This window comes from Myotis daubentonii, chromosome 10 (assembly GCF_963259705.1).
Source record: "Myotis daubentonii chromosome 10, mMyoDau2.1, whole genome shotgun sequence".
Taxonomy (NCBI): domain Eukaryota; kingdom Metazoa; phylum Chordata; class Mammalia; order Chiroptera; family Vespertilionidae; genus Myotis; species Myotis daubentonii.
Window position 1 is genome coordinate 60,114,069 of NC_081849.1, and position 27,992 is coordinate 60,142,060.

The window sequence follows — 27,992 nt, forward strand, 5'->3', positions numbered from 1 at the left end:
AATTGGATGTTCATCTTTCTTTTCTATATTTTCACCTAATCTCCAAAAGTATACAATAGTGTAAAGATAAATAGTTCACTCAGGTTTAAATAAATTCTATTTAGATATATATCCTAATATCTGATTTATTCATGACCACATAGTTTTATAAATTATATGAGAAAGCTATATATAACTAAATCCGCTGGCATAGTGGCAGATTCTTTACTTATGTGTGGGTATACCTGAAATTAATCTTTAATGTAGATTATATTTATTAAGTAACTAAAAGTCAAGTTCATCCACTGACAAATTTCCAGTCTTTTAAGTCCATGAGAGAATATTGATACCACACAACATCTACTGGCTTTATAGCACTCAAAGACTTGGTTGCTCATTTTCACACACTTTTTTGTTTTCCTCAGTTTACTGCTTTTGCATATAACAGTTTTTATCTTGCTTAAAGACCCCAGGTTCTCAAAAAGACCATAATTTGGAAATTAAACCACTACTATATACAATTTTTTATTACAGAGGAATTTTCCATATCTTCTTTTCTTTACTTCTGATCTAACTGTAGAACCAACACATGTGGTCATGCAAGTTGAGCACTGCAAGGTTGTGGGGCCATTCTTGACCCATGTGTGGGGCCCTATATGGAGCTGGATTCATTTTGCAATGCTCACTGATTCTATGCCATGCACTTGCTCACCAGATGGAAAAAATTTTTACTATGATAAATGTTTGATTTATTATCAAAATATCCTGAAACATAACATTTTAGACTTGGGGAAAAAACTTGGAAATCATCTGGTTTCCCTCTCTCATGTTACAGCGAAGAAGTATGCTTCCACAGAAACAAAGTACAGGAATATCTCCTTATTACACTTTGCTTTATAGTGCTTCACAGGTACTGAATTTTATAAATTAAAGTCTAGTGGCAAGTCTATTGGCACAATTTTTCAACACTGTTTGCTCACTTCATTGCCTCTGTATCACATGTTGGTAATTCTCACAATATTTCAAACTTTTTCATTATATTTTTATAGTGATCTGTGACTAGTGGCCTTTGATATTATTATTGTAATTGTTTTGGGGTCCACAAACTAAACCCATACAAGATGGAGAACTTAATTGATAAATGTGGTATGTGTTCTGTCTGTTTCATCTACCGGCCATTCCTCCATTTCTCTCCCTCTTCTAATGCTTCCCAATACCCAGAGATACAATCATATTAAAATTAGACCAATAACCCTATAATGACTTCTAAGTCTGCAAGTGAAAGAAAGAAGTCACATGTCTCTCATTTTAAAATAAAAGTGCTACTCCGGTGAACAGAGTAATGATAAGAAAGCAAATAGCCTCATGGCTGATATGGACAACTGTTTAATGGTCTGTACAGATCAGGCACAACATTCCCTTAAGTCAACGCCTAACTCAGAGCAAGGCTCTAACTCTCTTCAATTCTATGAAGGCTGAGAGAAGTGAAGAAGCTACAGAAGAAAAGTTTGAAGCTAGCAGAAGTTGGCTGATGAAGGTTTAAAAAAAGGCAGACAGCTCCATAACTTAAAAGTACATGGTGAAGTGGCAAGTCCTAATGTAGAAGCTGCAGCAAGTTATCCAGCAGATCTAGCTAAGATAATTAATGACAGTAGCTATACTAAACAATAAATTTTCAATCTTCTATTGGAAAAAGATGTCACCTAGGACTTTCACAGCTAGTGAGAAGTCAATGCCTGGTTTCAAGGCTTCAAAGGACAAGATGACTCTCTTATTAAGGGCTAATGGAGCTGGTGACTAAGTTGAAGCCAATGCTCATTTACCACTCCCAAAACCTTAGGACCCATATGAATTATGCAAAATCTAATGTGCTTGTGCTCTATAAATGGAACAATGCCTGGATGACAGCATATCAGTTTACAATATTTTAAGCCCACTGCTGAAATCTGCTGCTCAGAAAAGAAAGAAAAAGAAAAGATTCCTTTCAACATATTACTGCTCATTGACAATGTGCCTGACCACCCAAGACATCTGATGGAGATGTTCAATGAGATTAGTGTATTTTCATTCCTGCTAATACAATATTATGCAGTCCATGGATCAAGGCATAATTTCAACTTTCAAGTTTTATTATTTAAGAAATAAATTACACAGGGCTATAATTGCCATAGATAGTGATTCCTTGATGGATCTAAGCAAAGAAAATGAAAAGCTTTTGGAAAGTGGTCACCATTCTAGATGCCAATAAGAACATTTGTGATTCATGAGATAAGGTCAAAATATCAACATTAACATGAGTTTGGAAGAAGTTGATTCCAACCCTCATAGGTGCCTTTGAGAGGTTCAAGACTTCAGTGGAGGAACTAACTGTAGATGTAGTGGAAATAGAAAGAGAACTATAATTTGAAGTGGAGCCTGTAAATGAGGCTGAATTGCTGCAATCTCATGACAAAATTTTAACAGATGAGGAGTTGCTTGTATGGATGAGCAAAGAAAGTGGTTTCTTGAGATGGAATCTGTTCCTGGTAAAGATGCTGTGAAGACTTGAAATGACGAAGAATTTAGAATATTATATAAACTTAGTTAATAAAACAGGGGCAGAGCTTGAGAGAACTGACTCAAATTTTGAAAGAAGTTCTAATGTGGGCAATGCTATCAAAGAGCATCTCATGCCACAAAGAATTCATTCATAAAGGGAAGAGCCGACTTAGCAACCACTACCAATCAGTCAGCAGTCATCAAAATCAAGACAAGACCCTCCACCAGCAAAAATATTGCAACTCTTTGAAGGTTCAGATGATGATTAGCATTTTTTAGCAATAAAGTATATTTTAATTAAGGCAAGTGCATTTTTTAGACATAATACTTTGCATACTCAATAGACTACAGTACATTGTAGACATAACTTTTATATGCACTAGGAAAACAAAAAAATTGTGTGACTTGCTTTATTGTAATATTCATTTTATTGCAGTAGTGTGACACTAAACTCACAATATCTCTAATATCCTGACCACAATTTTATCACCATGTATATATGAACAGAGCCAGGGTTAGAGCCAACTCTCCTGATTTCTAGCCACAGGAATATCATTTTTTAAGACATCCATGGTGACACAGGAAAATATTACATTTCTACCACATAAATCCCATAGGTATAATTTTCTAGACTTTTAGCCCATCTTTATTCCTAGACAACTTTATATTGTTAGAAAACGGACATAATTTCTGGCTAATTCTCCTTGTGCAGTTTGCTATGCAATCCAGAAGCATACTAAGGGGTTTTCTGAGAGAGGGCTAATGTAGTTGAGAATATTTAGATAAGGAATGTTCACTGCCACTCTTTCATCTATATGACTTCAGTATTGTTTTAGAATATTAAATATGTGATTGAAATAGAGTTTCTTAGGAATTAAAATGTTTACTTTTCAATAATGCATTGGGAAACTATCAGTCTATTTATTTTCTCTATGGAACTTTTCTTTATTAATATCAACCCACACTTTTCCTTGTCTTCTTTTTTATTATTCAACTAGAGGCCCAGCGCACGGTTAAATCATGTGCATGTAGGGTCCCCTAGGCCTCGCCTGCCATCAGGGCCATGTCCCACAACGCCTTGCACACTCTGCGGATGCTGCCAGCACCCCGCCCTGCCCACTGCGAGAGCCACTGCTTGTTTGGTCATGATGCCATTACGGCGTCACGACCACAGGCCTTTTATGATATAGATAATAATGTGTGGTTTTTGCTATAGTATTTTGCTTCTGTTTTCTTGTTGCATTTAAAAAGTTTGTTAACTCCATGCGTACTGAATTTATCTTGTAATTGTTTTCTCTCCTCCACAATCCTGGATATTCATTCAGTTGAGGTTACACATGGGCTTTTAAGTAGACAAGAATTGACCTAGAGAAACTTCATCACAGATTTAGTGATATCCAAACTTCATCCAAATTTAGTCTGTGCTGCCAAAAGTGTTGTCAAAAGGGTACATCACGAATCTAAATGCTAACAGAGGTAATCATTAAAGAAAAAAAATTAAAATTAAAATTACTATAAAGCAATAGCTAATAGTAATGTTTAAAATGTTTCTTCTTTTGGTAGACATTTATATTAATGAAGAGAACAAGCAGGGAGGGAAAACTAGTGCACAAAATCATGATGCTTTAAAAATTTTAAATAAATCTTTCCTCTCTTTTTTGTTTTTTAGAACTGCAAGAGATATATGATGGGTTTGATAACAAACTTTCATTTCAAGGAGCAATGAAAGAAGAAAAGAAAAAACATTAGTACTCCAAGAAGCCATAGCTTCTGGCAGATGTTGCAAGAATGAGTTAGATCTCTGACCTTCTTTTTTTCTGTGGCCTTGTGTCAACTTTGAGTGGAGTTTCCAATTGCACAATGAGCATCTGGACAGTTTTGACATTTTTATTACACTCTCAGTTCTTAAACTGCTACCATTTTGTTTAAAGATAATTTCTTTCAAGATTAAAACAATTATTTAACTGCCAAGGATAATTAATCCCAATCTCATGTCTCAATACCAAACAATTATCTTTCCAGATCGAGTTTTTGAACTTATAATCAGAATACCTGTTATTTAATCAAAGATTTGATTGTTTGATATTAACATTCAAATCCATTTCTTTCTAGGCCTAATTCTGTTTCTTGTATTTACTTTGTACTGAATTACTCTGATTTAAATAGCCCGTTTAACATTACTACTTTCAAACAAGATCATAAATTCTCACAAAAGCAAGCTAAGGAATTCATAATCATAGCTCTTGGCCGCCACCTAAAGGTTTCTTTCTTGTTGTATTTTACATAAGACCTACTGTGCATGCCTTTTATAATAAAATTGTTGGTTGTATGATCACATGTATCTACATAAGTATAGGGTAAAGAGATTTCTTTCAGTATGTCTTTTTCACTTTGTGTATTTACATTAACAACCTATATAATTAAATCCACTTCCCAATATATTCTGTATACAAAAGCAATTTAAAGTAGATCCTCTAAATGATCTGAAAATTTTCCATTCATTCAAGAAAAAGTGTGTCCTTATGATGTACCACCTACAATCCTAGGCCCATCTTGGAAATAGGAAAATATTTACGTGACAGTCTCTGACTCAAGAAGCATGCACCAGTTGCCAATGATGTAAGAAACTGACTTCTCTTTTGTCATAATCTGGATTAGAATTATCATTAATCAGATACCATGACATGAATCTAGATGTCTAAACAAAGAGAAATGTTTTTCATTTATAACTTTCCAAGGTAATTCAATCAAACTGATGTTTATAAAACCATTGCTGAATACAATGTATATGCTAAACTCTTCAAATTTTATAGATAACATTAATAACAGGTGTAACCTCATGATTATGCTTGAGGGTAAATGAGATAACAGAATGAATAATTCCACACTCCATATCCTAGTCTCTCACTCACTTTTCTCCTCCGCAGAAACACGTGATTTAATCAAGCACATTATCTCCAACCCCTACTTGGATTCTGACAAAGTCATGCTTCAAGAATTAAACTATTGCAAGCTATTATATCATAGTGAAAAGTTAGATATGATCTCTACAAACTTCTCATTTCAAAATCCATATCCATAGAGCATTTATGAATCACCAAAATAATTTTTGGATGTGTAGACATGTTTTATTAGCATGAGTACTTGCCATTATGAATTCCATTTATTTAGCCTTTATTTTACTTATAGATCACTATTCATTATTTATTAATTCAAAATATATGTTTTTAGGCAATTACTATGTGCCAGGTATCCATCATTGTCAGTGTTCTCTAAAACAGACTGGTCTTTGCCCTCATGGGGCTTGTAAAGGAATCAATCAATCAATCAATAAGAAAACTACAAGGAAACTTAACATATGTACTGTGATAAAAGGTAATGTTGAGGAGAAACAAACCTACACTATAGGTAGGGTAATCAGGAAAGGGTTCTTGATTATTATATCCTATATAATAAAAGGGTAATATGCAAATCTACCAAATGGTGGAACGACCTGTCGCTATGATGCGCACTGACCACCAGGGAGCAGACGCTCAATGCAGGAGTTGCCCCCTGGTGGTCAGTGCACTCTCACAGGAGGAAAGCCGCTCAGCCACAAACTGAGCTGATGGCTGGCGAGCATAGCAGCCAGCCTCCACAGCAGCGCTAAGGATGTCTGACTGTGGGGAGCGGGCCTAAGCCATCAGTCGGACATCCCCCAAGGACTTCTGTACTGTGAAAGGGCGCAGGCCAGGCTGAGGGACCATCTCCCCCACCCTCCACCGCCAAGTGCGTGAATGTGGTGCACCAGGCCTCTAGTAAAGAATAAGGAGTCAGCTCTGACAAGAATAGAAAGAGGCAGAGGGAATTGTCTGTGCAAAGGCCAAAATACTGAGGGAGGGATAAGAGCAGTTTCATGCCACAGTATTGGAGAAGTAAGAAGGAACCCAATTGTGTAGGTTCAGGACTTTGGGTTTTATTTGAAATAAAATGAAAAATAACCATAGCAAGAAGGTATTGGAGACAGTCAAGAGAAGATGGAGACAGAAGTCTAGAACATAAATGTGATGTGAGACCTGTGGTGACATGGACAAGGGTAGTGACAGCAGAGGCACAGAGAAGTGAATATATTTGAGATGAATTTTGGAACTATACTCAATAGGACTTGGTGGTAGGCCAGATGACCACTTAGTTCTGCCATTCTTTCTCAGATTGTTATCATTTGCTGATATAAATATAACTTTGAAATGCTGATATAGATTTCCATATTAGATTTAAATATATAAATTAGATTTTATATCACACCTAAGCTTTAAATTTAGCAAAAACAATAGTTTTATGTAATTAGAATGATCTATTTGTACACCAGTTAAAAAACACATTATCTAGCATCTTACGCAAATGAAGCAATCTACAAAAAATAATAATAATAATTTTAGTTTGTATTAAAAGCATCAAAGCTTATTTAATTTTAACCAGTTAAAGGGATTTTTTTTTCTAAAACTGTCAAATATTTCTCTCATCTCTTAAACAGAATATATTTAAAATAAACTTTTCAAAACTCAGGCTTACAATATTGAGAAATAGTTGTGTCTCTGTAAGATAGTGGTACCTTTAAATGTAATGAGAGAAAAAAGGGGGTTTCTTTACTCTGAAACACTTAAAGCTTATCTGCTTTGAAATAAATTTTTGTTGATGTTGCTGCTAGTTCTCATTGTGCCAGACTGTAGACTCCTGTGCCGAACTATAGCTCCCCATTCTAACTCGATGTTTTCCCTCTGCTCTAAAACTGGGAACCCTGCTATCAGATTTTCAGGCAAGTTAATAGTAGTAGACTCTAAGTAAAGTATGAGCTTTTGCATTCTATTTTGACTGGACAAAGGTTTTGGGTCTTTTTTTTTTTTTTACATGCTGTTTTCACAAGAATATTTTAGGTCATTGCTTGATCAGCAAAATTCAGATCAGGGAGATGCCCTATGCTAGCATTTTATTTCCCACATTTTTTAAGATGCTCCTTGAAAACAGAATTCATATTACCATATACATTACCCTTTTAAGTTTCTAAAAAGGATCTGTCCTAATGACTCAACTTCAGCTACATCATTATAAATGTTGGTTTTTCTTTTGATGCTTAAAATATAGTTTTCAAATGTAACATAAAATTTGACCATAAAACTAAACTAAAAAAAATCCCAAATTTCTTGACTTGTACTATAATGTTATCTCTTTCCCTTTTTCATTTTGACATGCATGGAATTGAAAACAAATCAAATGTCCACAAAACCCCAATCAGCAACACTACTTTCAAAGTGTCTTTTGACAAGTAACATGTGCATATTACAAATGCGAAGGCATGCTTGCAGCAGCTCTCTGAAAGCTACATTCCTCAAAGCTCTCTCTGTATTACCACCTTGTTTCACAGAAGAAAATGAATAAATATGTAATAGAAATGTGAAAATGTTAAAGCATCTGTATAAACAAAAAACAGTCTTAATGCGCGTAAGAATTATGTTCAGGACTTCGTGAAAAACCAGATACCAGATGCCTAAAGCTGATTTTCCAAGTGAGAATCTTTAAGAGATAGCTCCAGAAATTGTCATTTGAAACAAGTATTCCCCAGCTTATTGCTATAGGTGGTCCTTAGAAGAATCTTTAGATAGCACTGTCATAAGACTCCAGGTAAGCAATCCTAAATAATCTGCCTTTTCAACTTTGTGGCAGATTGCATTTTCCAAAGATGACTGTACAATACATACCTTAATGCTTTTCCTTTAAGGTGATATTGACATCTCTCCACCAAAAGAAGGGGTGCATGTTTCCTCTCCTTGAATCTGGACAGACTTTGACTACAGTGAAGTGATGTTATGTGACTTCCAAGACCAATGAATAAAATGCAACATAACTTCCGCCTGGTTCTCTTGGGAGACTTGCCGTTGGAATCCAGCCACCATGCTGTGAGAAAGCTAAGCAGACACAAGGAAAGGCCACGTGCAGGTCTTTCAGCTATAACTCCCAATGAAACCCCTATCGACAGCCAGCCATCAACCACCAGACATGTGAGTGAAGTCTTAGATGATTCAAGCCATCAACATTTGAGCAATCCAAGTAAAGAAAAACAAGTTATCTTACCTTGCTAAGGGCAAATTTCTGATTTGTGAATAAAACTAATGTTGTCACTGTTCTAAGCTACTAAGTTTGAAGTGTGGTGGTTTGTTTGTTGTTGTTTTTTCCACAGAGGAATAGATAATTAGAACAAATTCCAAATATTTCTATGGCTTCTTTGGATAAAACATAAAGCCCTAGATAAACCTTCATGCATTCCAGTGTGCATCTAAGGATATCTGATCTATCCAGCCAGATCCACCCTAGACTCCCTTGCTAGGTCTCATTTTAGTTTATTTCCTAGATCTATGGTTCTCAATCAGGAATGGTTTTGCTTCCCAGGGACATTTGGCAATTTCTGGAGACATTTAATGACTGTCACAACTGGGGAGAAAATGCAATTGACATCTAGTAAGTAGAAGCTAGGGATGCTGGGTAAACACCCTACAATGTACAGCATAGCTCCTCCCCCCAACAACAAAGAATTATGAAGCCTAAATAGTGCAGAGGTTGAGAAACTTGGACCCAGATCTGGTCCAGCAGGGAGGTACTCCATTCTCACCATCATGATTTTCTTCACCATCATAGGTCTAGAGTTCTCAACCAGGAATTGAGAAAATTGTGTATTTGGGGGAGTGGGCACAGAATTAGAATATCAGAATTATCTGTGAGGATTTTAAACCTATATAGGTGAACTTGTGGTGCTCAATCCTAGCTAAAAATTAGAAAAATTTGTCAAATTTTAATTTTTTTCTGAAATTCTTATTTTTACTGTAATATTTTGGTATTTTAAAGTACTAAGTCTATACCAGCTCAATCCCCAACTCTAGATTCTGATTCAAAAAATATTTGATGCCAGTAGTTTTTAAAAGCACCTAGGTGATTCTAATGTGTAACTAAACATGAGAACCAGAGATACTGGCCCCTTTTCCTGGAGCGTCTGACTCCTAACTTGGTGAGAAGTGTTGGTGGAATCTAGAGAGTGAAGTTGAAAAATCCTGGCAGGGAATTCTGTGGGCACCCCTCTCTTCCTTGCACCACTGAGAACCTTTGGTCTACATGCTCTCATGCACTTAGCCTATCATGTTCTGGCAAGAAAAGAATCTGGTGCCAGACTCTTACTTCATTCTTCTGCACTTATTTGGGATGGAAGCAAACCCTAAGGCTTATTAGTTCATTCTTGTTAAGTCAGGAAGCAGCACCATTTAGTAAATGCTAAACAGCCAATTCTTATATGATGGGCTCAGTCTTCTATGCACATTTCCACCAAATATCAGCTCTATTTACTAGATTTTCCATTCATTGCTTAAGGTGGATATAAAAACATCAGTGAATATTTATAGAATTTTACCACTGGAGTGTCAAGCTAAATTAGATCATTCATATCATTTATATAGTTCAAGATGTTGACTAAAGTTGTCGATAGGATGATCTCCTGTTGAGGTTAATCTTCTTCTAAATAATTTAGGACTTGCCTTGTCCCCTGCACTCCGAAAGACACGAGTGAGGCATATGCATTGCCATCTGCCTCCGATACTAAGCAGATAAATGTCTGCTTATTTCTTTCAAATGACTTGGATGGAGAAGGAAAAAATGTGAAATAGCCTATTATTTAAATAATTACCTTGGCAAAAATGTATTACATCATGACAGTAAGCTTCTCTGAACATGTTGTTATTACATTACATTTGTAGTTGAAAACAAAACAACTATACTTTTCAAAATGTATTTGTCAAAGGAAAACGCCAATTTAATAAATTAAATTTTTCAATAATTATCGAGTTGTAGCTTTTCTGTTTTTAACTCTTTCCCACTAAAGCCAAAACCAGAAAAACTCTTTAATGTTAAAATTATGCTTCCTCTCTATAAAAGGGAAACATGAATGTCTCTAATAATTTCAATGTTAATTGTTCAGTGTATGTGCTACATCTGCTAGAAAATGGTCATGATTAAGACCATTAGCCCTTTACTCAGATTGCCTAAGTTTAAATCCTAAGTCCACCATTTACAATGTGATCTTAGGCATACTATTTTATCTTGTTTGACTCAGTTTTATCTTTTCCAAAATGTTAATAATAGTACTGATGTAATAATTAGTTTTAAAGATTAAAAAATAACATAAGTAGAAAGTGTTTAGCATACTGCATGGCACATAGATGTACTTAATGAATGAAAATCAAATCTGTCAAAACCAAGTGATATTGCCTCTGTCACTAATTAGTTGAGCAACTTTAAGTCACTTTACCTCTCTAGTTTCAATTTTTCATGTGTATTATAAAAGCCTTGATTACTAGTATTTAATTTAAATTTTTTATATAATATTTCCTCTTAAACTGAAATCTAAAATATCAATTGCTTCTCCCAGGTAAGCTGCTGACAGGCTAGCCGTCTTATCAATATGACTTATATTGTGATCCCAAACAAAAGTTTCCATACTTATCTTCTAAAATATGAAATATGACAGTGTACATAAAGATTTTTTGAGAAATGTAGAACTCTCACCCTCTCAGGTGACTCTCTGACTTCTTTTCAGCATCTCAAAAGATGTCTCCAACTTGTTCATGTACTGTTCTCGGGCTTCTAACATGTCCTTCATGGAGGATGCTCTCCCCAGCAATAACAGTGACCTCCTGGATTCCAATCCAGTAGAGAACTGGAAGCCTTGTGGCAGTTGATTTTTCTGTAGCATTTGACCTTCTGAATAACTCCTTCCTTTTAGAAATGTTTCAGCACTTTTGGTTTCTATTAGTGAGCCTCTAGTATCATTGTTCTCTTGCTCCACTGACCGTCCTGTCTCAGCCTTCAATTGTTATGTTTCCCAGATTCCTCTTCTTGGCCCTATTCTATAATCCTCCTATATATTCCCCTATGGAATGCCCATGAGTTTATGTACCATCTTGCATATCTTTACTCCCAAGTCTATAGTAAGGTTTCTACTTCTCTTTTAGGCTTCAAACCTATACTTCCAACTACCTTCTGGATAGCTCTGGCTTAGGGATGGGCTTGGCCAATAGTATGTGTTGATAGGAAATCAGAAAAGTGGAAAAGAATGAAGTAGGGGTAGTTATTATTTTGTCCCTGCCCTGCAGTGTAGTGTTATCAACTATAGTCACCATTTTATACTTTAGATTCTCAGGTTTATTCATCTTATTAAAACTCTTAATTTTAGTCTTTAAACTTCACTCATACCTGCACTTTGCCCCCACATCTGCCACTCCTCCATTCTGGTACCAGCCTTAATCTTTCTGGCCCTGTTTACTCAGCTGCTCCGGGTTCTTTTAGGTCTCAGGATGAACAAGCCTTGAGGAAACTTCTTGTGTTCTACTTCAAAAGCTTTAATCACTCACTTAACCTAGCATGTCCTACCAAGAACTGTATCTCTATGAATGCTGCTTAGTCTTAAGGATTGGGTTCCTGGTTAGCAAAAATGATTTTCACCTTCCTCAAAACATAAATGTATGTGTCTTCTAATAGTTCCTTGACTCTTCTGTCTTAGGGCCTAAATATATAAGGAAAGAACAAGAAAGAGTAAGGTTTGGGGATGATTTTTCAAGCTCTGGTATCTTTCTAAAGGAAGGTCATGAGGCAATTGCCTCAAGTCAGTACTTCTCTCAATATATTTCTCTAGAAATATATTGTTGGATATCTGGGTAAAGTATTTAAGATGAACCTTTAAGTTCTTCAAACTTGTATTATATTTTATCCGTTAATACTTTAAAGAGTATTTATAAGTAGTTCCTTAAAGATGCTAGGCCTTATGTTATACTGAAAATTGCATGTAAATGATAAAATCTGATGTTGCTTAGTATCTTATACTGTCTTTGGTGTCCACAATAGACAGTTATATTATTATGTAGTTCCAGGACCACAAAACAACTGGTCAGGGTCTAGTTTCATAAAAATAAATTGTTTTAATGAGAGAGAAGCTATTATAATTCTAAATGACTTTCTGCAGGCAAAATAAAACACAGAGAGAAGAGGCACGATGGAAACTGGCGAGGGACAGGATACAGAGCAGGTAACAGGTAATTACTATTTGGTGAAGGAATTGTGAAAAGATTGTGTAATTTTACTTATGTCACATCCCATTAGCCATCATGTAGTTCCTACTGCTTTGATACTGAATGTTCAGTTGATCCCAAGGAAACAAAAAGAATCAGAGGCTGGGCACTGCCTGCTTTGTCCATGAGACAGACACTAGGAAGGGATCGCAAACTTAAATGTCTACAGGACTCAGGCACTTAACATATATGAACAAACCCAGCCTAGGTATATGAAAAGCAGTATCATACTCGCAGTGAGAAATGGAAACTAACTCAAATATACAGCTGAGTGTAGTGAGGATTATGGCAACTAGAGAGCCTGGGTTCCTTCTTATGTGGCAGCAGTCATGCAGTTCAGCTCACTGCCTTGCAGAAATGTAGGCCCAGCTGTGCCCAATATTGTGATTGTTCAAGAGAAGCTGAAAGTAGGCTTTTATGAAATCTTCTGATTTTAATAAAATTGGCAAAAATTTATCAATTTTTTGTTGTTAATCCTCACCCGAGGATATTTTTCCATTGATTTTTAGAGAAGGTAGAAGGGAAGGGGAGAGAAATAGAGAGAAACATCTAGGTGAGAGAGACACAGCAATTGGTTGCCTCCTGCACACACCCAGAACAGGACCAGGATTGAGCCTGTAACCAAGGTACATGCCCTTGACCAGAATAGAATCCTTCAGTCCACAGGCTGATGCTCTATACAATGAGCCAAACCAGCTAGGTCAGTGGTTCTCAACCTGTGAGTGGTGACCCCTCTGGCGGTCGAACGACCCTTTCATAGGGGTCACCTAAGACCATCCTGCATATCAGATATTTACATTACGATTCATAACAGTAGCAACATTACAGTTATGGGAAAGCAACAAAAATAATTTTATGGTTGGGTCACAACATGAGGAACTATATTTAAAGGGTCAGAAGGTTGAGAACTACTGAGCTAGGGCAAAGCCAACAATTTTTAAACGACTCTACAGGCAGATAGCAAGAGGGCCTAACAAAACTTATATGTTCATATTTCATTCTGAAACTTGGGTTTAACAGTTAGTCAAGAAGGTCCAGGAAATCCAAGCAAACGAGGGTATATTTGAGAGGCAAGGGACCTTGGCTAGCCACAATACAAACACTTATTAGGCAAAGGTGTGAAATTTAGAATAAGGAGCAATTATTATGTTTCTTTTGCTAATCTTGCCAAGATAGATTATGGCTATGTTAATAAAGCCAATCTCCTTTCTGTTGGCCATCTGATCGCTCTTAAAGTGAAATGTGTTAGATATTTTCCATTTGACCATCCATTTCCCTTCTCTACCCTTTGTGTCCCAAGATGCTGGCCAGTATAGATTGCATTAAGAGGTTACTTATCTCTGGCTTCCATTGGGATTGGCCCATCTGGGGCATTGGCAGGAGATAGGAGGATAGAAAGAAATTGACATCGGGACTTTTATTTGCCCTTCTCTTTCCCTGCTGGTTCACTGATTGGCTCCCTTCTTCCTATCTGGAGACTGTCTTTATACAGCTCCCCTGTGCCCTCTGTGCGTGTATTCCTTGCAATACTACCTCTTCTTGACCCTTCAAGCCAGGGGTGCTAACGACTTCCCACTGTTATATGCCCTATCACTTGTTCCCTTCCATAAAACCTTCCCTGTAGGTTTTAATTACCCAGCTTAACTACTTTCCATTTCCTGCTTGGAGCCTGCCTTAAGATGCCATTTCCAAGGACACAATCATTCCCCAGGGTTGGGATATTAACTAGGCAAAGTTTCTCATCAAGTCATGTAATCCTTATTTTTCTGGGTCCCTTAGAAAAGCAGATGTTTGGCAAGAAGTATCAGAAACTTTGAGAATGTATCAAATTTTAGATCCAGTAACTTCACCTTGGAAATAATTTTCCTAAGAAAAGAATCGTATTTGAGAATTTAAATACAGATTCATGCAAATATGTTTATTAATAAAATAGTCAAAACTATAAACAACCCACCTCCCATTCTAGGAACATGCCAGGTATATTTCATTTGTGCATCAGCTTCCCACTACTTTTTGCTTTCTTTATGCCTGACGGTCCAGCCTTTCTGGACTCCATCTATGGCTCTAAACCTTTGGCTTAGGGATGGGTTTGACCAATAGTGTGTCTTGATAGGAAATCAGAAAAGTGGAAAAGAATGAAGTAGGGGTAGTTTATTTCAGACTTGCTATGACTCTTGAACAAAGGTGACATAGCTTGTCAGGTGGTATTCACACACTCAATATCTCTGGGGTTCAGTAATGCACCCTTCTTTTGCCCTCTGAAGCTTAAGAATAGTGATATGTGTCCCCACAGTTTCTAACTCAAGGACACAGCACTATCACTAACACCCTGTCCTCATGTTTATAAACAGTCCCTTCATTAATTCTCCTCAAATTACCCAGTTTGAGTATGCCAAAAATCTGGGGGAATCAAGGAGAGTATTTAAGTAAACTGAACAACAAACTCACTAGGGGATGCTATATAATAAAATCCTAATATGCAAATTGCCTGAACAGCAGAATAACTGGTGGCTATGATGCGCACTGACCACCAGGAGGCAGATGCTCAATGCAGGATCTTCCCCCTGGTGGTGGGTGCACTCCCACAGGGGGAGCACCACTCAGCCAGAAGCTGGGCTCACGGCTGGCAAGCACAGCGGCGGTGGCAGGAGCCTCTCCTGCCTCGGCTGCAGGTGGACAGTAAGGAGCAAGGGGTCCTGGACTGCAAGAGACCCAGACTGCGAGAAGGTGCAGGCCAGGCTAAGGAACACCCCCCCCCCCAACCCCCCCGCCCAGTGCACGAATTTCTATGTTATGTGTTACTATATACATATATATGTATATGTGTTACTATATACATATATATACGTATATATATATATGTATATAGTAACACATAACATAGATACTCATGAAGAATTTATAGGGTGGGGCAAAGTAGATTTACAGTTGCTCATATGGCAAATAATATAAAAATTAATAAAGAATAACACAAGAATAAACTCTGTGTTTAGCATCCTCACAACTATAAACTTATGTTTGCCCCAATCTGCATATTAACAACAAAAATGGTGAATCCAGTATGAGCAAAACTCCATTTTTTAAAAAAACAAATAAAATTCACCATGAAAATGCAATATATGCTTCAAATTTACTATACTAAAAACACATTACTTTTTTAATAAAAACCTTTTTATTTCAGATTACTTAAAAGTGAAAGACACTGTAGTTATGCCTAGGCCCTAGAGGAATTCAGAAAGCTTTTATAGGCATGTCATTATAAATGATTCTTGACAATCAAACAGGACAAATGAGAAGGAAAGGGGGGAAAATCATGTCAGCTGAGATGAGGTTAAAGCCGATGAAAAGGCAAGGGAAAGTGCTTGTAGAAAATCATTTTCTGTTCTGTAGCACAGGGTAGATGGAGTTGGCCAGAGGAAAGGAAGATGTCGTGGAAAATAGTACTGGAAATAGGATGTGGGGCCAGAATATTTATGGTTTCATAGCTGATGCGAAGGGCCTGCAGAAAAATTGGGGAAAAGCATAAGATAAGCCATAGAAGGTTGTTGCTGTTTTCTTAAGGATATGGTTAGATTTGTGTCTCAGAAGAAAACTCTCCTGGCAATGTGGGGATGAGATGGCTGGGAGTTCAAAAGAAGGAAAAGTCTGAACTAAGGGAGCAGTAAAATATTTAAATAGAAAGGAAAAGACTAGAGACCTTTCACTGAGGTGGGTTTAATGTAATTTGTTAACTAATAAAAGACAGGGGTTAGGCAGCATACATCCCTAAGACAGAACAATAATACCCAGGACACACTGAAAAACTTAATAATCTCTGCTACTTTAACTTGAAAAGGTTTCGATTGATGGAAAATATCAATCACATTTTTATTGTGATTGCATATCATACTGAAATGTGCATCTTTATAAAAATTTTCTTATATTTATGAATTTTAGAGGACAAACTTCACAGACATAAGATTAGTGTTTCAAATACTTTAAAGATTTTATTACATGTTGCCAACTGATTGCAAGAAAGCCAATTTACCATTCCACTATAAATGAGTTCCTATTTCAATTCTCTATTGTTAGCATTAAGTATTGTCATTTTGAAGTTTGTTTAATGGGTACGTCTTTCATCTCAGTTTTAAAATTAATTATTTTTAAAAACTGGTGAAGCTGAACTTTTCCCAGGTTTTAAGTATTTGTAGTCCCTATCCTTGAATCATATGCTCATGCTCTTTGCCCATTTATCTACTGGAGATATCTTCTGATTTAGTTGTAGGAACATATTCTATAGTACATACTTTTATCTGCTTCTGAAATGTTTATAAACATCTAAGTTTTAAAGAAATCATCAAATTTGTTCATCTGTTCTTTAAAATTGGATAAATCATTTTCACATTTAGAAAAAGTTTTATTCGTAATAAAATATATATATATATAGTTTTATACTAAGTTTATACTTAGTTTTATACTAAGCCCTTTAATCCATCATGAATGTATTTTGGTATAAAGTAACTTTCTAAATTAATGTGTTTTATAAGTAGCTAATAATTGTCCCAACACCATTTATTAAATTATTTATTCCTTCTGCATTGATTTCAAAGCATATTTTGTGTAATGTTAAATTATTACTAATATTAGAATATATTTCTGAGCTATTCTATTTACCAACTTAGTCATCTATTTTTATTATTACATATTACTTCTAACTAAAATAATATCTTTGAGAAAAGACTGAGTTTTACTGATGCTTGTATTTTCCATAGGACCTATCACTTTACACATACTAAATGTTCAATAAATATTTACATATTTATTAAATGGATGTTTAAATTGAATATCCTATGCCTAATTTACAAAGAATTTCCTAACTATGTTAAAAGGTCACATTCTTCAAGGTGAAACATGAAGTAATTTTGAAATTGGAGAAGGGGGCTGAAAATGGAAGCATTCCAAGAATAAAAATACCATGTGAATTTGATTAGAATAATTTAAAATTTGTAGTGACTTCATTCTCCAGAGGCAATGTGATCATGAGAAAATGCTGAAAGGGGGAATGTTAGTAGTGGACTCACTGTGAGTTATTGAAGTTTGCAAAGACCTTTAACAGTATAATGATGTGCAAATCAGTCCACATACCACCATGGCTCAACAGATGAACTATGTCAATAGTGAAATGTTGTATTTATAATGTCTGCTGATACCTTTAGTTGAGAGAACTAGTCGTGGATCCTTAAAATTGCTACACATTCAGAGTACTGAGCAATAAAGTAATAATTTTTAAAACATATATATTTACTTAACCTCCTGACTACATATAAGTTTAAACATGTTAAATTGTAAATAAAAGGCAGTATTAAGTATGTCATCTCCATCATGTACAAATTAGTAAAGCTTTTATGTCAAACTGTACAAGGATGACTTCAGGCCAAAACGATTGTGGAACAATTTGCTTTGATTAAGGAGACATAAAACTAGACTGTCATAAAGAATACTAGGATTACAGGCTTCTATATAAAGACATGCTCATTACATCTATCAATGTGGGTAAAGAATTGTATAGTTACCAGAAAAGGAAAGTTATGTATAAAGCAAAGCAAAGATATTTGATGTTATTTTTATGACAATATGGAAGTCTTGAAATAAGCATTTATGCATTTTCAATGTTGTTTATATATGAAATTTAAATAATCTAAATTAGCATTGCAAAAACCCTTGAGAAAATATATGGTGAATTCTATAACGTTGCATTAATGACCTCCACTTTGATTCTCACAGTAATCTTATTTGGTAGTGTGTGTGTTTGTGTGTGTGTGCATGTGTGTGTATGTGTGTTTCATAGACTATTTTTTTAGAGTAGTTTTAGGTTCACAGCAAAATTGAATACAGAGTTCCCATATGCCTCCTACTCCTCCACACATATAGCCTCCTCCACTGTCAACATCCCATAAAAGCAGTATTGTAACAATGAATGAACCTACAATGACACATCATTATCACTCAAAGGCCATAGTTTACAGTAGAATTCAGTCTTGATGTTGTACATTCTATGGGTTTTGACAAATGCACAATGACATGTATCCACCACTGTAGTATTATAGAGTAGTTTCACTGCCCTAAAAATCCCGTACTCCATTGATTTATCCCTATCCCCCTTACTCTGGCAAACATCTTCACTATCTCTGTATTTTTGCCTTTTCCAGAATGTCATGTAATTAGAATCATATAGTATGTAGCCTTTTTCACATTGGGTTATATTCTTTAGCAATATGCATTTAAGTTCCTCCACGTTTTTTATGGCTTGATAACTCATTTCTTTCTGGTGCTCAATAACATTCCATTGTCTGGATGTACCACAGTTCATTATCCATTCGCCTATGAAAGGACATCTTGGTTGCTTCCAAGTTTGGGCCATTATGAATAAAGATTCTGTTTTCGTGTGGATATAAGTTTTCAACTCCTTTGGATAAACACCAAGGAGAGCAATTGATAGATTATATGGTAGGTGTTTAGTGTTATAACCACAAAAGTCTTCCTAAGTGGCTATACAATTTTGCATTCCCACTAGCAATGAATGAGAGTTTCTGTTTTTCCACATCCTCACCAGCATTTGGTGCTATTAATGTTTTGGATTTTGGCCATTCTAATAGAAGTGTAGTGCTATTTTGGTATTTTACTTTATTTTTTGTTAATCCTCACCTGAGGATATTTTTCCATTGATTTTTAGAGAGAATGGAAGGGAGAGGGAGGGAGATACAGAGAGAAATACCAATGTGAGAGAGACACATCAATTGGTTGCCTCTTGCCCACACCCCGACCAGGGCTGAGGAAACTGCAACACGGTACGTGTCCTTGACCGGAATCGAACTCAGGACCCTTCATTCCACTGGCTGATGCTCTAGCCTCTGAGCCAAACCAGCTAGGGAAGTATCTTGGTATTTAATTTTCGATTCTGGTAGTTATTTTAATTTCATCATTGTATAAATAAATAAACCGAGGCACAAGGAGTTAAATAATTTTCTCGTGGTTCTACAGCTAGTAAGTAGCAGGTTCAAAATTAATATTTTTCAGACTCCAAAGCCGTAGTGCTTTTTATTCTCTGGGTTGCCTTCTAGCTAGACAAGAATAAAATTCAAACTCACACATGGAGGACACCAGAGAGTAGTTTCCAGGCTCCTTAATTACTTGTCTTCATTAGGTTCCTCTAGATTCTAGAAGAAGACCCTGAAACAAGGAAATACCAGGAAGCAGTGGGGAAATGAGGGAGGGAAAGGCATCCAATAGAGGATGTGCTTGAATACAGTTATCACTGTGAGCGACTGCACTTACTCCTATAAGGAACCTGGGACAAAGGGGCTCAACTTTCCTCAAAATGTATTGTGTGATGGTACCAGTCCTTGAACTGTTTGAGACTGGTTCAGTATAAAGAATGTATAAAAAGTAAAAGTAAATATTTAGAAACTTTTATAACAATTTGATACTTTTATGACACTCATTTTTTTTAATAAAAACAATTCAACATGATTTATTGTCATCTGGTAGTAACATAAGGGTATTGTAAGCCAATATGAATAAATAGGTAAGAACTATTCTCCCAACAAAGGACACCTATAAAACTATATTGCTTTTCAATAATTTCTCGCTTCATTACATCACTTGTAGGAGGAGACACTTTGGAGCAGAGTAATATCTCCTTTTAGCATGATTCGACCTATTGTTTTCTTGACTTTGTTTTAGAATGAATCTCTTCTGCATCATCTAATACAAGGTTCATATACTCATCAAAAGCAATGATACAGCCTTCTATCCACAAATTCACTTGCTCATAAAGCCACACCTGAATCCGATATCTATTTTGCAAGTATCTGAAGATGACGTTTATGGGCTGCACTATCACCTTCTGCACCTTTTGGCCTTGGCCACGGTACGCCATGGTGAAAGCTAACAAAGACCACACTAAGCCGTGTGCCCCCTCAGAGCCACTTCTGGAATAAAGATGACAGCCATTTTTTTATAATTCATTTTTTAAAGTAACAATCCATGATGGACTGAAAATAAAACACTGGTCCGACAATAGTGTGAGATACACTGGTGTAGAACACAAGACCCAAGGTAGTTCCAAAGAAGGAGCCAGGGAGCTAGGGTACTTATACCCCACTTCCTGTCAGGCCGGTCCTTAGTTGAGAAGTGTTCATTCCCCTGCACTTCTAGCTGTGTGGAATGAAGCAGTGTGCGTGAAGGGACACGGGGAGGAGGGGGAGTGACGGGAGGTGGGAGGGGTCAACAAAGCATCTGTTGCAGACTTGGTCAATAAATAACGTAAATTAAAAAATTAGTTCAGATACCACATCTCTATAATCATTCTGATAATGAGTTAAAGGCTAAATAAGCATTAGTTTGCTGCATGCTATGGAAGGATAACACAAAGCTAGGATGAAACTATGCATAGATAAAATGTTTTATTCAAAAGTACCCATGAAGATAACTAGAACTGCTAACCAAAGCATGGGTTAGTGGGCAGGGTAGCTAAATTAAAGCTGCATCATTACCCAAAATCCAACCGTAATGAAAAGCTGTAGCATGTGGAAATTGGGATATGTGAGTAATGAGTGTTTGTCACTTTGCAAGGCTCCCTTCGTTAACCTAAGACAATTTTATGTCATGTTATTGGGAAACAGAATTAGATTGAGAAAGCCAAAGAGAAGAGCTCCTCTTCTTCACACTCCACCCCTAGTAAGCCAAGGGACTGATAAGTGACTAAGGTTCTGAAAATTAGACATTCCCAACCAGGATTGTGAAACTTGGAACCAGCTGTCCAAAAATGAAGGGATGATTAGAAAGCATTATCGCTACCTGGCCAATACTGTTATGGCTTATATCTCCTCCTTTGGTTTCTGGCCTTTTCAATCCTAGTCACTCAGCCTCCTGCTGATTCTAGAAATTCCCAATTTTCTTCCAATAATTTCCTTTTTTACTTAGGGCAGACGCAGTCTGACTCTGTTACTTGAAACCAAAAGTCATCATTGATATGAGATGGTAGAGAAGAAATCAGAGCTCTGATTCCTGCTGCTCAGTAATTCTCCTGAAGTGAGGTCAGTCTCCTCACCAATCTGGTTTTTAGTTTCCACATTTGTAAAGTAGGATTAAGTCCCACCACTGTACTTTATAGAAAACTAGCCTGTGAAATGTTCCCCGAATAAAGGGTTCTTCCTTTGAAGAATCCAATTGCATTCTGGCCTGTTTAAGTTTCTGGAAAATCCTCCAGTAAATGATTTCACTTACCTTTAACCCCGCATTTCCCGAACTTAATTATGTAAATTTTATAGCCTAAAACACTAACATCTCAGAGTTGATCATCCACAGAATAACCTGGGAAGAGAACTGGCTCTAGCAATTCATTTTTCTTTGACTTTGCACCTGATACTGAAGTTTGTCCATAATCACACAGGGGGCCTTTCAGGAATCTCTGTATTAATCCATTATGGGAGAGGTTCTTAAACCTCAGCGCATAAAGAACCATTTTAGAAACTCTTGATAATGCACACCAGATCTACAAAGCCAGAAACTCCTGAAATAGAACTAAGGAATCACTCTACAGATAGTTATGTTGGAGGCAGTGTTCAGTCCACAGTATGAAGAACAGTAACTTACGTAATATTTCAGTGAAAAGTAACTTTTACTGGCTTATATTCCTTATCATTGGAAGAAGCTTGAAGTCATAGTCACAATAACACATCTCAAAGGTTGGGCTGTTTCATCATCTCCTAAGAGCTATGGATGAAACAAGCTTATAGACAACTTGTGAATATCTGTTAAACCTATTAAATATCTCTGATACAAATTTCTGATACAGATGGTCCCAACTTACGATGAAGCAACTTACAATTTTTTTTTTATTTTACAACTTTGTGAGAGCAACATGAATTCAATAGAAACCATACTCCAAATTTTGAATTTTAATCTTTCCTTGGCTAGTGATATGCACAGTATGATACTCTCTTATGATGCTGGACAGTGGCAGCCAGCCATAGCTTGAACTCAGCCACACCATCACAAGGGTAAACAAATGATACTCCACAGTGTATTCATTGTGTTAGGTGATTTTGCCCAACTGGCTAATGTTAGTGTTCTGAGCATGCTTAAAATAGACTAGGCTGACCTATGATATTCAGTAGGTTAGGTGTATGAAATGCATTTTTGACATGGTATTTTCAACTTACGATGTTTTTATCAGGACATGCCCTTATCATAAATTGAGGCGCATCTGTAATATTAAAATGTGGATATGGTTTTAGCTGTAACTATGAGGTCAATAATTTGTACAAAATCTACTTAAAAGGCTGAATACACAGGAAAAGGGCAGTCTCCCAGCTGTTTCTCTCATTCCTGTGATTCCTCTATAGCTTATTCATTCTCACCATAAACTGAGTTAGTGAGAAATCAAGGTTAAAGTAGTAGGAAAGAAACTTAATTCATCTAATTTTATGACTTATTAACAACTAAAAGAATCTGATGATAGGAAGGCTGGAATGAATAGCTAAAATGTTACTACTTTTACACTATCTGTGAATTTCATTTGCTCTCATTATCACAAATGATGAAAAATTAGCTGTCAGAAATTTCAAAGCAAGACAGCAGAACATGATAAAGACAGGAATTAATCTGGAACATTTTTCTCTCTGTTAGAATTTTTCAGGTAATATGAGGAAGATAATATCACATTTCTTCACAATATTCTGTACATTTTCTTACAGGAAAAAGAATGAATTGTGGTGACCGATGGCATTTATTAAAAACAAGGAAACTTTTTGTTCTAGGCCACTAGTTATATTTACTGTAAGAAAACTCTACAGATTATTTGCAGGACTCGAGAGAATTCACTTTTAACGTTATAGCCCAAAATTTACAGATAACTTGTTTGTAAATAACTTACAAGGATCACAGCCTCACAACTGGGATATTCTGTTTTATTTTATTTTGATAGCCGGATTATAACCTCTTTGAAACTGGGAAGTGGTAATAAATGATGCTGTGCTTTTTCTCCAACAACTCCATAAAAGTGGCATCCTGACATATATTTGCCTGGGCTTCATAAAACAAAATGTGGAAGTCTTTCTTTATAATATAGAATGCACATCACATACACCCTTATAGGGATTATGGCTTTTTTTTTCTTTATTATAGCACTGCACTGTCTCAAGGGTGGCTGCATTCCTTTGGACTGTGAAATAATCTCTGGAAAATATACATGCTACCCCACTGAAGAGTACTAATTAGAGTTTGAATATGTTCATTTTGTGTTCAAATTTCAAGTCCTCTTCCCCATCCAGCCACTTCTCAGGCCTTTCCTTTAAGACCACGAAAAGCAAAACTAGAGTTGTTCAAAGTTGGAACTAAGGAAAGAGAATAATTAATGAAGCTGAGCTGGATGTCACTGTACGTGTTTAGAGTACATTGCCTATAGTGGAACTGTGCTTACAAGTACCAGTTTTTCAGGTTTGAATTATTCATTTGGGCTCTCAAAAAAAAAAAAAAAAAAAAACACAAAAAACCTGCTTTGTAGATCCAGGGCACTTGTAATTTTCCAACTGGGTTCCTGGTCTGCTTAGCTAATTCTGTGGGCTTCAATGTGCAGTCCACACCTGAAAAGGGGGAGTTTCAATGTTGTGGTTTATTAATCAGGTACTTTCCATTCACTCAGTTAACAAATAGAAAACAGAAAGAAAAAAGAGAGAACGCCTCCTACTTATTTTTTACTCCAAATATGGAGACAGAAACTATTAAGCAAGTGAAGAGGGAAACTCCGGCATATTTCACCTTGACCTGGCTGGACGGGTCTGATGCCGGTAAGGGGAGGCTGCTCTTTGAAAGAGGTTGGCAGGCAGCTAGTGGGAAACAAGAGGTCAGACTTTACCAGGGCGAACCACTCCTGCCCCTAGAGGTAAAAGGGAAGCATCACTCTGGGTCTGATTGGAAACAGTGCCTTGTTTTCAATCCGGAGGACTGTGTTTTCTCCCTCGGCCTAGCCTGTGACAGGACCCAGGGAGGCGCATGGCTTCCCCCACAGTTGCCCAGCAAAACACCCCTCCCTGCAGGCCCTAAATTTCTGATCTGCAAGGAGCAGAAATGCCATCCCACCTCCCTCCCTCGCTGCTTCTCTCCCCTGTTTCGCCGGCCTTTGTAACTTCTTTGTTCTGTTTATTGGGAAGTTGACTTTTAGGTCAAAAGACCCAAGGTAAACTAGCAAATGCCCAGAGCCACCACCAGACCCTGTAAAGAGCAGGGCTGCCCAGCCCAGGGTTGATGCTCCGAGTGGAGGAGCCACGAGAAAATTTCAGCCAGCAGCTGCTAGTGCAGCTCCTGCAGACTGGAAACTCCGGCATATTTCACCTTAACCTGGTTGGCCGGATCAACTCTCCAAGTGTTGGGGAGACGCGGGACAGTCTTGGGGTGGGGCAAAGGATGAGCTCCTGACTGTGCAAGCAAAGTAGGCAGCGCGCGCTCCCAGAACAGAGGGTGTTGGAGGTGGGGTGAGGCTCCGGGACTCCGCTCTGCAGGCGGCAGCTGCCGAACATTGAGTGTCTCCAAACAAAGGAGTGCGCAGAGCCCGGGGCGAGAGGCTGGGTTTTGCGCGCAGCTGCCGCTTGCGCTGAGCCAGCCTCTGCACCCGGTAGGCGAGCGTTACGGAGCAGGAACTCGGGGAGGAGAAGGAAAAGAACAGGGCGTGCGATTCCTGTTGTGCGGCTACACTTCAGGAGTTCTTGTGAACTATGGGAATGGCAACCATTAGAGTCAAGGGGGAGAGAAAGAGCTGGAGTGAGCAAAACAAAGAGCGAGTGTGGGCCGCGGTGACTTCATGCCTCACTAATGTCCCGCCCACGCTACTCCGAGCTTTTGCTGTTGCAGCGAGCTGCCTTCGAGCCTCTCGGCTGCCGGGGCCGGGCGCTCCATAGCGTGGGGCGGTTTCCTAGCAACTCAGGGCCCTGAGCGCGCCCAACTATCAGCACATAGGGAGTCACCCCTCTACCCCCCGGCACCCGCGGGCCCGGGTAGGGCCACACCTCTCCGCCCCCCACCAACTGGTCTCCCTCTCATCCTCACGGGGTGCACCCCTGAGCGCGCCAACAGCCTGGGCTCTGGACGGCCGGACATCTGAGCTGTACACTGAGGCCAAGAGAACGAGGGCACGAAGCTCCCGCCCCCCGAGGCCGGGCTTTAGCACCCCCGCAGCGGTGCGCTCCACTCCTACCCAAGCCGGGAGCTGCGATGCCTTGCTCTGAGTCCGCCAGCGCCGAGGGGGACTATTAGGGCGCTCCCGGAGCCGCTTCCCCTGGCTGCCGGCGCCCCAAGCTTCCTCCCGGCCAGCAAGGACGCTGCCACTTCGACTTTGTCCTCTGGTCAACTACCGAGGCTGCAAAGCTGCAACTAAGTGGAGTTGGCCTCCCTGCCCACCTGTGGAAGAAGCTCTCGCTGATTGATGCGACATTGACTTTTTTCCCCTCTGGCGTCCCCTCCCACAGATGCAGCATCACCCAGTGAATGTACATTAGGCTGGTTTTTCCCCCCAGCTTCGGGCTTTGTTTGGGTTTGATTGTGTTTGGCTCTTCGCTAAGCTGATTTATGCAGCAGAATTCCCGTCGGCTGGAGAGAAACAAAAGCTCTTTTCTTTGTCCCAGAGCTGGCTGCGGAGCCCCGCTCGCGTTGCCGCCCCGAGCCTTTGGCAGTCGGAGGAGGTGCTTCTCGCGGAGATTTCAGGGACCCACCGCGCCGAGCTGGGAGGGCCGCAGGGGCCCTGAGATGCCGAGCAGTGCCTGGGCCAGCGTACCTGCACCGCTTCTTCCGAGCCGCGGGGTCCGCCTGCCGGGCCTGCTGGAAACATCCTAGCAACACTTGGTCCGCGGGCCCCAAGGTGCGCCTGGGAGGCGCGAGCGCGCATCCAGAGAGCAGCCAAGCGGCGGGCGCTGTGTGGGCTGCTTTGCATTATGTGCTGCTCGGCCCTGGCTTTTCTTACTGCCGCATTTGTCTGCCTTCAAAACTGCCGGCCAGGTCCTACCCCATTCCTCCGGGCGGCCTGGGTGTTTTCAGTTGTTCTTGGACTGGGCCAAAGTGGTAAGTTGTGTGTGTGTGTGTGTGTGTGTGTGTGTGTGTGTGTGTGTGTGTTTTGTTTTCTTCTCTTCCTCAAAGGTCTTGCAAGGGTTGAGGAGCATCCCGGCCAGTTAAGTGGCCGGGTGTCAGTCTCCTTCCATCTGCCTGTAGAACTTCAGAAGGGTGGTGTGTGGCACTATCCCCCATCACATATGGCCTGAGGGAGGCCAGGTGTCAAGCATGAACGCCCTGGAGTGACATCAATCACTAATTATAAGTGGGGATACTGTGTGTTGCTCCTGGATGTTGGGAAAGCAGTAATAGAATGGACGTTTGGAAGTGTGGGCAGTGGTATTTACAGAAGCCAGTTTAGGGGTTCTGCCCCATCCTTGAAGGCATCCTTAAAGATGCTCCACATCTTTCTAGCATGTGGGTCTAATAACTAGCTTGTATCTGATTCAAGGCTGAGGATAAATGGGTGTAACAGGAGTGAGTCTTCTGTTTCTTGGGGACATGAAGGAAAAGGATGGCGGCATACAAGTTTCTTCTGTCACAGTGCTCAGCCCGAATGAATTAAAAGTGCAAAAGCGTTTTGGCACTTTTGAATTATATGCAAATGTTAGGTGACACTACTAGGTTACTAGTAAACACAGTATAAGTAATAGTAATAATCATCAATTTAGGATGCATTCTTACTGGTTTTATACATAAGCCAAACACTTATTTTTGCCAAGGCAATGATTATTGCTGCAGTTTATTTTTTAATTTACTTTATCTGTGTGTGGCCATCCAGTCCTTAAATTCTATTAGAGCCTTTCTCTGACCTCTCCTGTTGAAGGAGAATTATAATTGTTTTGTAGACCAAAATTTTCTCCAATGCTTTGAACCGGTGTGCCAAGTTTCTGCCTGAAGCTAATTAAAATGGTCAAGTCATAACCTTATAAATAAGGGTTTATAATGGAAACATCCAGCTAGCTTCACTTATTGGTTGCTTATATAGTTGTCTCATATGTGTTTCAAAAGGAATTTACCCACTTATGTGAAATGACAGCAATTAGAGTAAATTTTTATCTTGTGGTTATTTTTTGCCTTATATGTTGATTTAAAAATAAGTGAAACTTAAGGCAAAGGAAAGCATAACATTCACTATCAATTATCTCTTAAGTGGAACATGCATTTGTTACAGAAAATTTTCCACTGAGCATAATTCCATCCTGTATTAATAAGTGACAAAGTGTTTTTCTAGATTTAGTAAACAGATAC

General features: G+C 38.3%; 1 protein-coding gene, 1 long non-coding RNA gene and 1 pseudogene across 6 annotated transcripts in view; 1 reads left to right on the forward strand and 2 right to left on the reverse strand.

Moving 5' to 3' along the window:
* Positions 1-497: 497 nt before the first annotated feature.
* On the reverse strand, positions 498-26,028 carry LOC132243018 (uncharacterized). Of its 3 annotated transcripts, none has more exons than XR_009454762.1 (4): positions 25,894-26,028; positions 24,197-24,286; positions 8,253-8,459; positions 498-2,522 (listed from the first exon to the last, which is right to left on the reverse strand). It is a non-coding gene; the product is annotated as an uncharacterized LOC132243018 (long non-coding RNA). The 3 variants fall into 3 exon arrangements; XR_009454761.1 differs by lacking the exon at positions 25,894-26,028 and adding an exon at positions 25,035-25,248; XR_009454763.1 differs by lacking the exons at positions 498-2,522; positions 8,253-8,459; positions 25,894-26,028 and adding exons at positions 15,575-16,158; positions 25,035-25,247.
* On the reverse strand, positions 19,105-20,882 carry LOC132211503 (small nuclear ribonucleoprotein E-like; annotated as a pseudogene).
* Positions 25,257-27,992, forward strand: part of ITGB8 (integrin subunit beta 8) — an 89,630-nt gene continuing 86,894 nt past the window's right edge. For all 3 annotated transcript variants that reach the window (XM_059712506.1, XM_059712507.1, XM_059712508.1), the window contains exon 1: positions 25,257-26,753. In XM_059712506.1, coding sequence (XP_059568489.1) covers positions 26,627-26,753 — 127 coding nt within the window. In that variant the 5' untranslated portion in view covers positions 25,257-26,626. The remainder of the gene's footprint in view (positions 26,754-27,992) is intronic.